The 17,920-nt window shown below is 41.3% G+C and overlaps 1 protein-coding gene across 1 annotated transcript in view; it reads left to right on the plus strand.

Moving 5' to 3' along the window:
- The window catches only part of DDHD2 (DDHD domain containing 2), a 658,501-nt gene that overhangs the window by 115,646 nt on the left and 524,935 nt on the right, over window positions 1–17,920 (plus strand). Inside the window, exon 3 of the mRNA XM_053718087.1 lies at window positions 9,800–9,990. Within this exon, the coding sequence (XP_053574062.1) occupies window positions 9,800–9,990 (191 nt within the window). The remainder of the gene's footprint in view (window positions 1–9,799; window positions 9,991–17,920) is intronic.

Here is a 17,920-nt window from a genome sequence, read left to right on the forward strand (position 1 = left end):
TTTGATGGCGTCTCGTCAGAACTTCAAGGTTCCTTGCTACGGGTCCAGATCCAGGGATCCCAAGGCGACTCTAGTAGATGCACTAGTAGCGCCCTGGACATTCAACCTAGCTTATGTGTTCCCACCGTTTCCTCTCATTCCCAGGCTGGTAGCCAGGATCAATCAGGAGAGGGCTTCGGTGATCTTGATAGCTCCTGCGTGGCCACGCAGAACTTGGTATGCAGACCTGGTGAATATGTCATCGGCTCCACCATGGAAGCTACCGTTGAGACGGGACCTTCTTGTTCAAGGTCCGTTCGAACATCCGAATCTGGCATCACTCCAACTGACTGCTTGGAGATTGAACGCTTGATTTTATCAAAGCGTGGGTTCTCAGATTCTGTCATTGATACTCTTATTCAGGCTAGAAAGCCTGTAACTAGAAAAATTTACCATAAAGTATGGAAAAAATATATCTGTTGGTGCGAATCGAAAAGGATTCCCATGGAACAGGGTTAAAATTCCTAAGATTCTATCTTTTCTACAAGAGGGTTTGGAGAAAGGATTATCTGCAAGTTCTTTGAAGGGACAGATTTCTGCTTTATCTGTTTTACTTCACAAGAAGCTGGCGGCTGTGCCAGATGTTCAGGCTTTTGTTCAGGCTCTGGTTAGAATCAAGCCTGTCTACAAACCTTTGACTCCTCCTTGGAGTCTCAATTTAGTTCTTTCAGTTCTTCAAGGGGTTCCGTTTGAACCCTTACATTCCGTAGATATCAAGTTATTATCTTGGAAAGTTTTGTTTTTGGTTGCAATTTCTTCTGCTAGAAGAGTTTCAGAGTTGTCTGCTCTGCAGTGTTCTCCCCCTTATCTGGTGTTCCATGCAGATAAGGTGGTTTTGCGTACTAAACCTGGTTTTCTTCCGAAAGTTGTTTCTAACAAAAATATTAACCAGGAGATAGTTGTGCCTTCTTTGTGTCCGAATCCAGTTTCAAAGAAGGAACGTTTGTTGCACAATTTGGATGTAGTTCGTGCTCTAAAGTTCTATTTAGAGGCTACAAAGGATTTCAGACAAACATCTTCCTTGTTTGTTGTTTATTCTGGTAAAAGGAGAGGTCAAAAAGCAACTTCTACCTCTCTCTCTTTTTGGCTTAAAAGCATCATCAGATTGGCTTATGAGACTGCCGGACGGCAGCCTCCTGAAAGAATCACAGCTCATTCCACTAGGGCTGTGGCTTCCACATGGGCCTTCAAGAACGAGGCTTCTGTTGATCAGATATGTAAGGCAGCGACTTGGTCTTCACTGCACACTTTTACCAAATTTTACAAATTTGATACTTTTGCTTCTTCTGAGGCTATTTTTGGGAGAAAGGTTTTGCAAGCCGTGGTGCCTTCCATCTAGGTGACCTGATTGCTCCCTCCCATCATCCGTGTCCTAAAGCTTTGGTATTGGTTCCCACAAGTAAGGATGACGCCGTGGACCGGACACACCTATGTTGGAGAAAACAGAATTTATGTTTACCTGATAAATTACTTTCTCCAACGGTGTGTCCGGTCCACGGCCCGCCCTGGTTTTTTAATCAGGTCTGATGATTTATTTTCTCTAACTACAGTCACCACGGTATCATATGATTTCTCCTATGCAAATATTCCTCCTTTACGTCGGTCGAATGACTGGGGAAGGCGGAGCCTAGGAGGGATCATGTGACCAGCTTTGCTGGGCTCTTTGCCATTTCCTGTTGGGGAAGAGAATATCCCACAAGTAAGGATGACGCCGTGGACCGGACACACCGTTGGAGAAAGTAATTTATCAGGTAAACATAAATTCTGTTTTCTTTTACAGTATACATAATATATGGTTCCCACTGTTGTATAAACTTATCCCTGGTATTAAGGAGCTCTGCCGAGGCGCTACTCATTGTAAAGTGAAAATCTATTCTCCTTTTAATATATTCAAATGAGGGTGGATCCACCTTCCAAAATCTAGCTATGCTTACTCTCACAACCGTGCAGATCAAGGCTATTAGCTTGTGATGTCTTTTCACTTTATTATCTGGAGGAAAATGAAGCAAAGCCTGCTCAGGGGTAAGTGTGATATTAGTTTCTAGAATTAGGCTTAGATACCTTGAAGTCTGATTCCAAATCTCTGTAACCTTTCCACAATGCCACCACATGTGTAAGTATGTCCCTTCCTCCCCACAACCCCTGTAGCACAAGTGGGGCCTGCTGTCCTGTGTATTGGCAAATCTTGTGGGATATATGTACCATTTATAGAGTACTTTAATATAGTTTTCCTTCAACATGGCATTTGGAGAAAATGATAGACCTCTATTAATGTTTGATACCCGGTTATCTATTGTCCATGTCCTGCCCAAATCCTGTTCTTATTTAGTCATTATTACACCCTTGTCCCTATTTGAGCCACCATTAATAGCCGTATAGAGCAATGCTATCAGTCCCCTCCTAACCTCCTTCGATAAACATAGTGATTCTAATATAGTATTGTTTGGAGGCTTGTCTAATCCCATTATCTCTCGAACTCTGGATTTAAGTTGTAAGTAGTGGAACCACTCATTTTGCCCGGGTTTGCCTAGCTCTGCATATTGAGAGAAGGATAGTAGGTCGCTATTAACATAAACATCTGCTATTCGGTAGAGGCCTTTATTCTCCCATTTCCTTTGAGTATGTATGTCAACTAAAGATTCAAGAGGGGAGAGCGGGGTCAGTCTGGACCTCTCGTTGAATAAATGATACTTCCTAGTCGCTGTGTCCCAAATAAAAGCAGTGTGTGTGATCGCAATGAACTGTTTGATGTGACCGGGTCTGTTTTGTTGTGTTGCCCAAAGAATATTATCTAATCTAATTACATTAAGCATGTCTTTTTCTAGTTGGACCCATTGTGGTGTAAGTCCTAATTTAAACCATTGTGTGGTCTGGGCCAATCTAGCTGCATAATAATATGATATTAGGTTAGGTAATCCGATGCCTCCCTCTCCCCTATGTCTTATCATATTGTGTTTGTTTATTCTAGCCCTTTTCCCTCCCCAAATGAATTTTATAATTGCCTTCTGCATTACATATAATTCTGACAACGGTATTGAAATTGAGAGTGTTCTGAATAGGTATAGGAGTTTGGGCAATATTGTCATTTTGACAGATATTACTCTTCCATACTGGGAGATGTTAAATTTAGTCCATTTCACTAATAGCTCTCTAATGTGTGTGAACATGGGGACATAATTTTCCCTATAAGTAAGTGCACATCTTTTGTGAGGTTGATTCCTATTCACTCTGGTTTTTAAATTAAATTTTCTAATTAACCATTCATTCTACAATTCACACCGCTGTATGAGTTAAAAAGGAGATGGGAGTCTCCGGCTGCCCTGACATGTTTCACCTTACGGCCTTGTCAAAGGTGGGGCGCCTGCCATTCCATTAGCCTTTTATTGGCTGACTTGTGAGAAGGCTCGTCTCTATTGACTTAAATGATTGGTCCCTCTATTCTAATATTCTATTGGCTAAGGAGGAGGTGTGTAACTTCGTCACCTCATATTGCGCTAGCATATAGAAATAATTGCGGAAAGAGGTAGGCACCAATCTGGAATAGACATCTAGGGGAGGATAAAACTGTATTATTTGGGTATGGAACAAAGATAGATAACACAGGTACAAAGTCAGAACATCACGATCAGACAATAAACGGATCGCTATTGGTCATCTACGTGGATACAAAAAGGAAAACTGAAATTATCATAAATGTAACACTGGACTGTATTCCTATATTAACTTGTTACATCACTCTGTATTTAAAACATAAATAAAAGGTATGGTGGTGTTTAATGTTTCTCACACTGGATAAAGGTGAAAAAATGTGAAGAAAACTCACTTGAAAAGTGCATTAAAAAGTGTATTGTGATTAGAAAAACATAACAATGAGTTTGTCATTACTCATCTGGTGACAGATTGTATCATATTTCAATAATTGAAAAATCAAAGGGACATCCTTCCCTGGTCCATCACTTACTCTGAAATGGGGGGAAAAAAAGGGTCCTATGTGTATGTTAGTTATCCTCCTGATTGAATTATAGACCAGGAGAGAGTGCAGTGAATTTGAATAAAATAAGGGATCTGTGTGTGCCGTTAGTAGATCCCATGAAAGTGTGCCGATCTTGTGGGATAAGTGGCGAATGGTGTGCCATAAAAATAAATGGTGACTTGTGCTATTCGTGTGAGGAGTGCAAAAACATATTTTATTGACAATTTTTTAATTTTTTTTTTTATATATGGGTGGTCCTATGTGTAATTTAGAATCTCCCTCTTTGTTTCTAAGAAAACAGGGGCATGAATACTTATTGTCCTCATTTGATCCATTTACTTTAACAGTTATCTACTAAATGTATCAATTATTACGTAACATATAACAGGTGACATGAATTTCTCCCAGGGTAAACTTTCATGAGGGTAGTGTCTGGTAAATTTCTCAGGATGCTAAATATCCCCCTTCCTTATTTTCCATTATTCTATTATCTGGCGTACAGTATACCCCTTGTTTCTATTCCCCAGAAGATGCTCTCATTTGAATATTAAGGAGTCTATTTACCTGAAAAAGTAAATAGAATGATATTTGTCTCTTGTTACTTTTTATATATATAGAGATTAATAACATTATCCCAGATTCATAGAAAGCAATAATAATTGTTTTGTTCATTCAATCCTTTGGGATGTACGCTGTCCAGTAGATATATCCACCTACATTCTGCTCTCAGAAGAGCTTGTTCAAGTTTGCCTCCTCTAATGCCTAAGGATATTTTTTCAATTCCTTGACACTTGAGATCTCTGGGGTTGGAACGATGATGTGTTAGAAACTGATGAAAAACAGAGGGGCGCCTCATGTGTAGTATCGTAAATGGACACAAAATAAAAACAGATTTAGCCAAATGGGTACTCACACACTCCAGGAGCACACTTATGTGCTAGTAGGGGCAGGCTGCAGATTTATGGGGGTGTGGCAGCTCACCCGTACAATGGCGTTTTTGTGTTAGAAAGTGAGATGCTACCGAGGATATAGTTTTGTCATCCTCCAGATCCTTTGCAGCGTTTTTAATATTTCTGACATGCTCCTGTAATCTGACCCTGAGCTGTCGGCTGGTCATCCCAACATAGCTCTTGGAACAGCTGCAGTGCAATAAATATATTATGTTTTCAGATGTGCAGCTGATGTCATTTTTCATTTTGTGTGTGTGACCAAACCAATCCTGGATCATGTCCGTTTTCCGAATATATTTACATGATGAGCATGTACCACAAGGGAAAGATCCTGCCGGAATTCCAGTCCTTGTTTTACCCACTTGGTAGTGGCTTCGGGATACCATGTTTTTGATGTTAAGAGTTCTCCTGTATCCTCTTTGGACTCTATCCCCCACAATTGGCTTCAAATCTTGGTCCAATGTCAGGATGTGCCAGTGCTTGTTCAATATTTCACTTATTGCTTGAACATGTGGATTGTAAGTTAGGATCAATCTTGTCTGTTCATCCTTCTTTTTAGTTTTTTTACATAATAATTCAGTACGGTCAGTTTGTATTGCCCTTGTTTTTGCTCTTTTAATGCATCTTTTGCTATAGCACCTATCCTGTAATCTTTGTTCCATAAGTTTAGCTTGTTCGTTAAATAGCTGATTATCACTACAGTTTCTCCTTTTTCTTAAAAATTCCCCAACCGGTAGGGATTTGGTTGTTCCAGAAGCATGTGCACTGCTTTTGTGTAGTATGCTGTTAGTAGCAGTATCTTTTCTATAGAGGTTTGTTTGTATTTTGCCCTCCTGATCTTTGAAAATATTGAGATCTAAAAAGCTAACTTCGGATTGATTTATAGTATAGGTCAATTTAATATTCAGATTATTCTTATTAAGATTCTGGAGGAAGATTTCCAAATCTTCCTTGCTTCCTTCCCACATAAACAGGATGTCGTCTATGTAACGAATCCAAAATGGTATTTGGTCCGTCTCTGCTGAGTGGAAATATATATATTACAGTTAATGAAACTGAGTATCCGGCTAAGGTTTTTTTGCTGAAGTGTTTGATACTACAAGATGTGGTCACGCACACAAAACAAGATTAATAAACCGAGTGTGCTATACAGACTATGCTAATATAGTGGATACTAAACCTATAAATAGCAATAATCCTTTAGGAATATAACGTCCTGAAATTGTTTTATCTCTACAATTTGGTGGCACTATATTATCCTGCTACTAAGATATCTTAGATTCAAGTATTTTTATAACTTAACAACGTGCCACTAATATTGAAAATAGGACAATAGGGGGTAACCCATCAGATATAAGATTATTCCCTCTGCAAGGGGCACACTAACTAACAAATATATTGTATCTGAACTATACACAAATCTTTAGGCAGATTTGATAGTAGTATACCTGCAGTACATCACCCTTAAACTTAAATAATGCAATAATCCAGCCAAAAATATAAGATAGAATTACACCTAGTAATAAATCACTTATTACCAGACTAGAGGCTAGTTAATGATGGTACTCTGTTGTGAATCAAACAATATCCAATAATAGCACCACATTGGATTGTTAGAGAATTCTATCAGCTCCGGGGTTACCTACAACCCAGTTACATACCAGGCTGTGAATACTTTTCTCAGTAGATACTTAAATGCAAAGATACCGGTTCACATTGGAACCCAAGTCCAGGAAAAATATAAAAAAACTTTTGCGAACTCAGTACATAGATCCTATCACCCGGACCGAAAGTACAGTAGTGTAATATCAATATAGTGGTATACAATTTGAATTTAAAATATAATCTACACAAAGCACAAGTTACGTTGCATTTACCCTATATTCATCTAAACACTATCAAACTACTGTCAATTCACATATAGGTCTTGCTATCGAGTCATTCTATATCTATAACAGTTCACAAAACTTAGTATCTGGTTAAGGGTTGTATTCCTGAAGTGTTTGATACTACAAGACGTGGTCAGGCACACCAAATAAGATTAATAAACCGAGTGTGCTATACTGACTATGTTAATATAGGGATACTAAATAGTAAACCTATAAAGAGTAATAGTCCTTTAGGAATATAACGTCCTGAAAATGTTTTATCTCTACGACTTGGTCGCACTATATTATCCTGTTATTAAGATATCCTAGATTCAAGTATTTCTATAACTTGACTACGCGCCACTAATATTGCAAATAGGACAATAGGTGGTAACCCATCAGATATAAGATTATTCCCTCTGCAAGGGACACACTAGCTAACCAATATATCGTATTTGAACTATACATAAATCGTTAGGCAGAGGTGACAGCAGTATACCTGCAGTACATCATTATTTAACTCAAATAAGGCAATAATCCAGCCAAAAATAATAGATAGAATTATACCTAGTAATGAATCGCTCATTATCTGTCTAGAGGCTAGTTAATGATGGTACTCCATTGTGAAACAAACAATATCCAAGAATAGCACCTCATTGGATAGTTAGAGAATTCTATCAGCTCTGGGGTCACCTAGAACCTAGTGTTCACCCCAGTTTTAATAAAACCATTAAATGTTAAGTTTTAAATCCCCCATTTCTCTGGGCCTCTTTTCCCATGGTACTAGCAGTGGCCTTATCACTTTGTGCTGTTGAGTGCTAGTAAGTACATTCTTCCAATTGCGTTTGCAATTGATACCCTCTGCATTTTATATGCAACTGAAAACAAATCTGGCATTACATTTAAACAAAAAGTACCTTAGTTACACCAAGTTACAATGAAAGTAAAGTTTAACTTTGCAGTTACATTCTTTGCTGTAGACATTGATGTCCAATATTCACATAATCTTACATATAATAATACCATGAAAATCCAAAGCAAAAATGTATAGAAATGGGAAGCAACTGAAATGGTGTTGATTGCTTAAGCTCAGTTGCAGGTACTTACTGTAACTAAGGCAAGCTGGTTAGCTACAAATTACAGTTGTGTGATATTTACTTTATACAATTGTTTAAATCCATAACTTGAGGTATTGTGACACATGATGGTATGCCAAGCTGTGTTATTGAGCTTTTATTAGTGACACCTCACATAACATGCATCATACCATAGGAGTCAGCAGTCAAATCATAAATGATGCCCCCAGACCCCCTGCAATAAAATGATGCACCCAGCACCCCTACAATAAAATTATGCTCCCAGCCACCCTCTGTAATAAATGATGCCCCCAGCAATAAATGATTCCCCCCAGCCCCCTGCAATAAAATGATGCCCCCAGCCCTCTGCAATAAACAATTCCCCAGCCCCCTGCAATAAAATGATGCCCCCAGCCCCCTGTAATAAAATGATGCCTCCAGCCCCCCTGTAATAAATTATGCCCCAAGCAATAAATGATTCCCCGAGCCCCACTGCAAAAAAATGATGCCCCCCAGCACCCCTGTAATAAGTTATGCCCCCCAGCACCCCTGTAATAAGTTATGCCCCCAGCCCTCCAGCAATAAATGATCCCCCCAGCTTCCCTGCAATAAAATGATGCCCCAGCCACCCTGCAATAAAATGATGCCCACAGCCCGCTGCAATAAAATGATTCCCCCAGCACCCATGCAAGAAAATGATGCTCCCAACAATAAAATGATGCCCCTAGCCCCCTGCAATAAAATGATGCCCTGAGCCCCCCTGCAATAAAATGATGCCCTGAGCCCCCTGCAATAAATGATTACCCAGCCCCCTGCAAAAAATGATGGCCCCAGCCCCCCTGTAATAAATTATACCCCCCCCCCCGCAATAAAGGATTCCCCCAGCCCCTCTGCAATAAAATGATGCCCCCAGCCATAAATGATGCCCCCCAGCCCCCTGCAATAAAATGATGCCCCCAGCCCCCCAGCAATAAATGATTCCCCCAGCCATAAATTATGCCCCCAGCCATAAATGATGCCCCAACCCATGTACAATAAAACGATGCCCCCAGCCCCCTGCAATACAATGATGCCCTGAGCCCACTGCAATAAATGATGCCCCAAGCAATAAAATGAAGCCCCCAACCCTCCTCCATACAATAAAATAATGCCCCCAGCCGCCCAGCAATAAAATGATGCCCCTAGCAATAAAATGATTCCCTCAGCCATAAATGATGCCTCCAGGGCCCCAGCCCACCTGCAATAAAATGATGCCCCCATCCCGCTGCAATAAAATAATGCCCCCAGCACCCCCTGCAATAAAATTATGCTCCCAGCAATAAAATGATGCCCCCAGCCCCCTGCAATAAAATGATGCCCCCAGCCCCTGCAATAAAATGATGCCCTGAGCCCCCCTGCAATAAATGATGCCCCCAGCCCCACTGCAATAAATGATGCCCCCAGCCATAAATGATGCCCCCAGGGCTCCAGCCCCGCTGCAATAAAATGATGCCCCCAGCCCCGCTGCAATAAAATGATGCCCTTATCACCCCTGCAATAAAATGATGCTCCCAGCCCCCCTGCAATAAAATGATGCCCTGAGCCCACCTGCAATAAATAATGCCACCAGCCCCACTGCAATAAATGATGCACACATCAATAAAATGAAGCCCCCAGGCCAGACCCCCTGCAAAAAATGATGCCCCAGCAATAAATGCCCCCCCCCCCCCCCCCCTGTGGCACCCCTTCCCCCCAGCGGCCGTCACATGGGTTTCATGTCTCTTTAATTCACAGCAGAGTGTAAACAAGCTATAAATTACTTAAACTATATGGAAATCGAGGGCCAGGATATCTTAATCATTTTACACACATATAGCTGGATTCTCACAGTATTTTTCTTTCTGTCTTTTCCAGGACGCAATCCACAAAACATTGTGATCCCAACCTGTGGTGGCCGATATGATGTGCTATTGGGCAAACGGAAACGACAAGCTATTTACTGGGAAGAGGCTGAATCTGAAGTCCAGAGATGCACTTGGTTTTATAAGCAAGAGAAGGACAATCAGTATGTCCCTTATCCGGAAGACTTCAGCCAGTTGTTAGAAGTAAGAACCATAAAAACAATTCAAAAAGAAATTCTAAATTTTTAACGTGTGTTTATCTGTGACATTATAGATAGTTGTTAATACACAATAGATTTTGGGCTAGATTATGAGTGGAGCATTAACAGTTATTCACAAGCGATAAGGGGTTTATCTTGGGTGTTTGCGCTCGTCAGGCTTACCGCTCGTATTACAAGTTGAAAGTAAACGCGATCGCTTGAGCGCAATCACGATTTATGCTAGAATGATCACAACGATCACAGAGCTCTAGTTAACTGTTTCGCAAAACAAAAATGTTGCTCAAAACACTTGAAAAATACATTACACAGTACAGTTACACTATATATATATATATATATATATATATATATATATATATATATATATATATATATATATGTCTATATATGTGCACATATGTATTTATGTATTTACAGACATATATACACATTTAAACGCAAATACATATGTAAATATATATATACATATATATACATACATACTCACGCAGACATATACATATATACACAAAGGAGATATTTATTTATACATATATACACACACACACACACACACACACATATATATATATATATATATATATATATATATATATATATATATACATGATTATAAATAGGTATATATTAAATATGAATATTGCATACATATGCTTTTAAGTTAAGTAGATGAAAACCTATTAAAGCATATTTATGCAATATTCATATTTAATATATACCTATTTATAATCATGTATATATATATATATATATATGTGTGTGTGTGTGTGTGTATATGTATATGTGTATACACAGTCATATGCAAAAGTTTAGGCACCCCTAACAATTCCCATGATTTTGATTTATAAATAATTGGGTGTTTGGATCAGCAATTTCATTTTGATCTATCAAATAACTGAAGGACACAGTAATATTTCAGTAGTAAAATGAGGTTTATTGGATTAACAGAAAATGTGCAATATGCATCAAAACAAAATTAGACAGGTGCATAAATGTAGGCACCCCAACAGAAATATTGCATCAATATTTAGTAGAGCCTCATTTAACATAAATAACAGCCTCTAGATGCTTCCTATAGCCTGTAATGAGTGTCTGGATTCTGGATGAAAGTATTTTGGACCATTCCTCCTTGCAAAACATCTCCAGTTCAGTTAGGTTTGATGGTAGCCGAGCATGGACAGCCCGCTTCAAATCACTCCGCAGATTTTCAATGATATTCAGGTCTGGGGACTGGGATGGCCATTCCAGTACATTGTACTTGTTCCTCTGCATAAATGCCAGAGTAGATTTTGAGCAGTGTTTTGGGTCGTTGTTTCTCTTGCAAGGTGTATCCAGTCCACGGATTCATCCTTTACTTGTGGGATATTCTCATTCCCTACACGAAATGGCAAAGAGAGCACACAGCAGAGCTGTCCATATAGCTCCCCCTATAGCTCCACCCCCAGTCATTCTCTTTGCCGGCTCTAAGCACTAGGGTATCTCTACGGGAGGGTAAAGTGAATATGGTGTTAGAATTGTGTATGCTACTAGTCTGTTAAACATGTCTGACACTAAGGAAAATCCTTGTTCAATGTGTTTAGAAGCCATGGTGGAACCCCCTCTCAGAATGTGTCCCAATTGCACTAATATGTCTATACACTTTAAAGATCATATTGTTGCACTTAAAAGTGTGGCCCTAGATGATTCTCAGACTGAAGGTAATGAGGATAGTCCGTCTACCTCTCCCCATGTGTCACAACCAGATACGCCCGCTCAAGCGATGCCTAGTACCTCTAGTGCGTCTGCCCCTATTACATTGCAACAACTAGCGACAGTCATGGATAATTCCCTTGCGGCCTTTCTATCCAAACTGCCAGTTTTTCCTGCAAAGCGCGATAGTTCTGTTTTAAGAACAGATTATGAGCAGTCTGAAGCTTTGGTAGCCTTATCTGATGTACCCTCACAACACTATGAAGTGGGGGTGAGGGATTTGATGTCTGAGGGAGAAATTTCCGACTCAGGAAAGGTTTCTCATCAGGCAGAGTCAGATTCATTAGCGTTTAAATTTAAATTGGAACACCTCCACGTATTGCTCAGGGAGGTATTAGCCACTCTGGATGATTGTGACCCTATGGTGGTCCCAGAGAAATTGTGTAAAATGGACAAGTACCTAGAGGTCCCTGTATACACTGATGCGTTTCCGATCCCTAAAAGGGTTGCGGACATTGTTACTAGGGAGTGGGATAGACCAGGTGTCCCTTTTGTTCCCCCCCCCTATTTTTAAGAAAATGTTCTCCATAACTGACCCCAGGCGGGACTCGTGGCAGACGGTCCCTAAGGTAGAGGGGGCTGTTTCGTCACTTGCTAAGCGCACAACCATACCAATTGAAGACAGTTGTGCTTTTAACGATCCTATGGATTAAAAGTTAGAAGGTTTACTTAAGAAAATTTTTGTTCAACAAGGTTTCCTTCTCCAACCTATTGCCTGCATTATTCCTGTAACTAATGCAGCGGCTTTCTTGTTTGAGGCGCTGGAGGAGTCGCTCCAGAAGGAGACCTCATATGACGAAATTATGGATAGAATTAAGGCTCTAAAGCTTGCTAATTCTTTTATCACAGATGCCGCTTTGCAATTAGCTAAGTTAGCGGCAAAAAATTCAGGTTTCGCTATTATGGCGCGCAGAGCGCTTTGGCTCAAGTCATGGTCGGCCGATGTGTCGTCAAAATCCAAATTATTAAATATCCCTTTCAAAGGAAAGACCCTTTTCGGGCCAGAATTGAAAGAGATTATTTCAGATATCACCGGGGGAAAAGGCCATGCTCTCCCTCAGGACAAGCCCTTTAAGGCTAAAAACAAAGCTAATTTTCGTTCCTTTCGTAACTTCAGGAGCGGTCCCGCTTCAGCATCTACAGCTGCAAAGCAAGAGGGTAACGCTTCACAGCCCAAGGCAACCTGGAAGCCTTACCAGGGCTGGAAGAAGGGTAAACAGGCCAAAAAGCCTGCAGCTGCTACCAAGACAGCATGAAGGGGTAGCCCCCGATCCGGGACCGGATCTAGTAGGGGGCAGACTCTCTCTCTTCGCTCAGGCCTGGGCAAGAGATGTTCACGATCCCTGGGCATTAGCGATTGTTACCCAGGGATATCTTCTAGAATTCAAGGACTACCCTCCAAGGGGAAGGTTCCACATTTCTCGTCTGTCTACAGACCAGACAAAGAAAGAGGCGTTCTTACGCTGTGTAGAAGATCTACATACGATGGGAGTGATATACCCAGTTCCAATTGCAGAACAAGGTCTGGGTTTTTACTCAAACCTGTCTGTGGTTCCCAAAAAAGAAGGAACTTTCAGACCAATCCTGGATCTAAAAATTCTAAACAGATTCCTCAGAGTCCCATCATTCAAGATGGAGACCATTCGAACAATCTTACCTATGATCCAGGAAGGTCAATATATGACTACCGTGGATCTAAAGGATGCGTACCTGCATATACCTATCCACAAAGATCATCATCAGTTCCTCAGGTTCGCTTTCCTAGACAAGCATTACCAGTTTGTGGCTCTTCCATTCGGTTTAGCCACTGCTCCCAGAATTTTCACAAAGGTGCTAGGGTCCCTTCTGGCGGTTCTAAGACCGCGGGGCATAGCAGTGGCACCTTATTTGGACGACATCTTAATTCAGGCGCCGTCTTTTTACAGAGCCAAGGCTCACACAGAGATTGTATTGGCCTTTCTGAGGTCTCACTGGTGGAAGGTGAGCATCAAAAAGAGTTCTCTGTCCCCACTCACAAGGGTTCCCTTCCTAGGAACACTAATAGATTCAGTAGAAATGAAAATATTTCTGACGGAGGTCAGAAAGTTAAAACTTTTAACTACTTGCAGAGTTCTTCATTCCATTCCTCGGCCATCTGTAGCTCAGTGATGGAGGCAATCGGATTAATAGTAGCGGCAATGGACATAGTCCCTTTCGCTCGGATACATCTCAGACCATTGCAACTATGCATGCTCAATCAGTGGAATGGGGATTATGCAGATTTGTCTCCTCAAATACAGTTGGACCAGGAAACCAGAGTTTCTCTTCTCTGGTGGTTGTCTCAGGATCACCTGTCTCAGGGAATATGTTTCCGCAGACCAGAGTGGATCATTGTAACGACCGACGCCAGTCTGTTAGGCTGGGGTGCAGTCTTGGACTCCCTGAAAGCTCAAGGCTTATGGTCTCGGGAAGAATCTCTTCTCCCGATAAACATTCTGGAACTGAGGGCGATATTCAACGCGCTTCAGGCATGGCCTCAACTAGCTGCGGCCAAATTCATCAGATTTCAGTCGGACAACATCACGACTGTAGCTTACATCAATCATCAGGGGGGATCAAAGAGTTCCCTAGCGATGAAGGAAGTAACCAAAATAATCAGGTGGGTGGAGGACCACTCCTGCCATCTCTCAGCAATTCACATCCCAGGAGTAGACAACTGGGAGGCGGATTTTCTAAGTCGTCAGACTTTTCACCCGGGGGAGTGGGAACTCCACCCGGAGGTATTTGCCCAGCTGACTCAGCTATGGGGCAATCCAGAGTTGGATCTGATGGCGTCCCGTCAGAACACCAAGCTTCCTCTCTATGGATCCAGGTCCCGGGACCCCAAGATGGCATTGATAGATGCTCTAGCAGCGCCTTGGTCCTTCAATCTGGCTTATGTTTTCCCACCGTTTCCTCTTCTCCCTCATCTGATTGCCAAAATCAAGCAGGAGAAGGCTTCAGTGATTTTGACCATGCAGGACTTGGTATGCAGACCTAGTGGACATGTCATCTGTCCCACCATGGACACTGCCATTGAGGCAGGACCTTCTAATACAGGGTCCATTCAAGCATCCAAATCTAGTTTCTCTACGTCTGACTGCTTGGAGATTGAACGCTTAATTCTATCTTTCTCTGAGTCAGTTATAGAGACTCTGATTCAGGCTAGAAAGCCCGTCACCAGGAAAATCTACCATAAGATATGGAGGAAATATCTTTGTTGGTTTGAATCCAAGGGTTACTCATGGAGTAAGATTAGGATTCCCAGGATATTGTCCTTTCTCCAAGACGGATTGGAGAAAGGTTTGTCGGCTAGTTCTTTAAAGGGACAGATATCTGCTCTGTCTATCCTTTTACACAAGCGTCTGGCAGAGGTACCAGATGTTCAAGCGTTTGCACAGGCTTTAGTCAGAATCAAGCCTGTCTATAAACCTATGGCTTTGCCATGGAGTCTAAATCTAGTTCTTTCAGTTCTTCAACGGGTTCCGTTTGAACCTTTACATTCCATAGATATTAAGTTGTTATCTTGGAAAGATTTGTTTTTGGTAGCTATCTCTTCGGCTCGAAGAGTCTCAGAATTATCTGCTTTACAGTGTGATTCACCTTACCTGGTGTTCCATGCAGATAAGGTAGTTTTGTGTACTAAACCTGGTTTTCTTCCTAAAGTGGTTTCTAACAAGAATATTAACCAGGAAATTGTTGTTCCTTCTCTGTGTCCCAATCCTTCTTCGAAGAAGGAACGTCTGTTGCACAATCTTGATGTAGTTCGTGCTCTAAAGTTCTATTTGCAAGCAACTAAGGATTTCAGACAAACATCTTCCTTGTTTGTTATCTATTCTGGTAAGAGGAGAGGTCAGAAAGCGACTGCTACCTCTCTTTCCTTTTGGCTGAAAAGCATCATCCGTTTGGCCTATGAGACTGCTGGCCAGCAGCCTCCTGAAAGAATTACTGCTCATTCTACCAGAGCAGTGGCTTCCACATGGGCTTTCAAGAATGAGGCTTCTGTTGAATAGATTTGTAAGGCAGCGACTTGGTCTTCACTGCATACTTTTGCCAAATTTTACAAATTTGATACTTTTGCTTCTTCGGAGGCTATTTTTGGGAGAAAGGTTTTGCAAGCAGTGGTGCCTTCAGTTTAAGGTACCTGTCTTGTTCCCTCCCTTCATCCGTGTCCTAAAGCTTTGGTATTGGTATCCCACAAGTAAAGGATGAATCCGTGGACTGGATACACCTTGCAAGAGAAAACAGAATTTATGCTTACCTGATAAATTACTTTCTCTTACAGTGTATCCAGTCCACGGCCCGCCCTGGCAATTAAGTCAGGTAATTTTTTTTTGGTTTAAACTACAGTCACCACTGCACCCTATGGTTTCTCCTTTTTCTTCCTAACCTTTGGTCGAATGACTGGGGGGTGGAGCTAGAGGGGGAGCTATATGGACAGCTCTGCTGTGTGCTCTCTTTGCCACTTCCTGTAGGGAATGAGAATATCCCACAAGTAAAGGATGAATCCGTGGACTGGATACACCGCAAGAGAAAGTAATTTATCAGGTAAGCATTAATTCTGTTTTTGTTGAAATGTCTAGCCCTGGCGTAACTTCAACTTTGTGACTGATTCCTCAACATTATTCTCAAGTATCTGCTAATATTGAGTGGAATCCATGCAACCCTCAACTTTAACAAGATTCCAGTACCGGCACTGGCCACACAGCCTCACAGCATGATGCAAAATCCACCAAATTTTACTGTGGGTAGCAAGTGTTTGTCTTGGAACACTGTGTTCTTTTGCCGCAATGCATAATGCCCCTTGTTATGACCAAATAACTCAATCTTTGTTTCATCAGTCCACAGCACCTTCTTCCAAAAAGAAACTGGCTTGTCCAAATGTGCGTTTGCATACCTCAAGCGACTCTGTTTGTGGCGTGGCATCACTCTCCCATATAGCTTCTCCTTGTGCAAAGTGCGCTGAATTGTTGAACGACGCACAGTGACACCATCTGCAGCAAGATGATGTTGTAGACTTTGGAGGTGGACTGTGGCCTGTTTTTGACTGTTCTCACCATCCTTTGCCTTTGCCTCTCCGCTATTTTACTTGGCCTTCCACTTCTGGCCTTAACAAGAACTGTGCCTGTGGTCTTCCATTTCCTCACTATGTTCCTCACAGTGGACACTGACAGCTTAAATCTCTGCAATAGCTTTCTCTTGTTAAGTGTATCCAGTCCACGGATCATCCATTACTTGTGGGATATTCTCCTTCCCAACAGGAAGTTGCAAGAGGATCACCCACAGCAGAGCTGCTATATAGCTCCTCCCCTCACTGCCATATCCAGTCATTCTCTTGCAACTCTCAACTAAGATGGAGGTCGTAAGAGGACTGGTGTTTAATACTTAGTTTACTTCTTCAATCAAAAGTTTGTTATTTTTAAATGGTACCGGAGTGTACTGTTTATCTCAGGCAGTATTTAGAAGAAGAATCTGCCTGCGTTTTCTATGATCTTAGCAGAAGTAACTAAGATCCTTTGCTGTTCTCACATATTCTGAGGTATATTCTGAGTGAGGTAACTTCAGAGGGGGAATAGCGTGCAGGTTTTCCTGCAATAAGGTATGTGTAGTTAAAATATTTTTCTAGGGATGGAATTTGCTAGAAAATGCTGCTGATACCGAAGTAATGTAAGTAAAGCCTTAAATGCAGTGATAACGACTGGTATCAGGCTTATTAATAGAGATACATACTCTTATAAAAGTGTATTTTAAAACGTTTGCTGGCATGTTTAATCGTTTTTTACATATGTTTGGTGATAAAACTTATTGGGGCCTAGTTTTTTCCACATGGCTGGCTTGAATTTTGCCTAGAAACAGTTCCCTGAGACTTCCCACTGTTGTAATATGAGTGGGCGGGGCCTATTTTGGCGTTTTTTGCACAGCAAAAATTACAGACACAGACATCCAGCTTCTTCCTGCATGATCCAGGACTTCTCTGAAGGGCTCAAAAGGCTTCAAAAGTCGTATTGAGGGAGGTAAAAAGCCACAGTAGAGCTGTGGCAGTTGTTGTGACTGTTTAAAAACGTTTTTGTCATTTGTTATTCCGTTTTTGGTATTAAGGGGTTAATCATCCATTTGCAAGTGGGTGCAATGCTCTGCTAACTTAT

Source organism: Bombina bombina, chromosome 6, assembly GCF_027579735.1.
Source record: "Bombina bombina isolate aBomBom1 chromosome 6, aBomBom1.pri, whole genome shotgun sequence".
Classification (NCBI taxonomy): domain Eukaryota; kingdom Metazoa; phylum Chordata; class Amphibia; order Anura; family Bombinatoridae; genus Bombina; species Bombina bombina.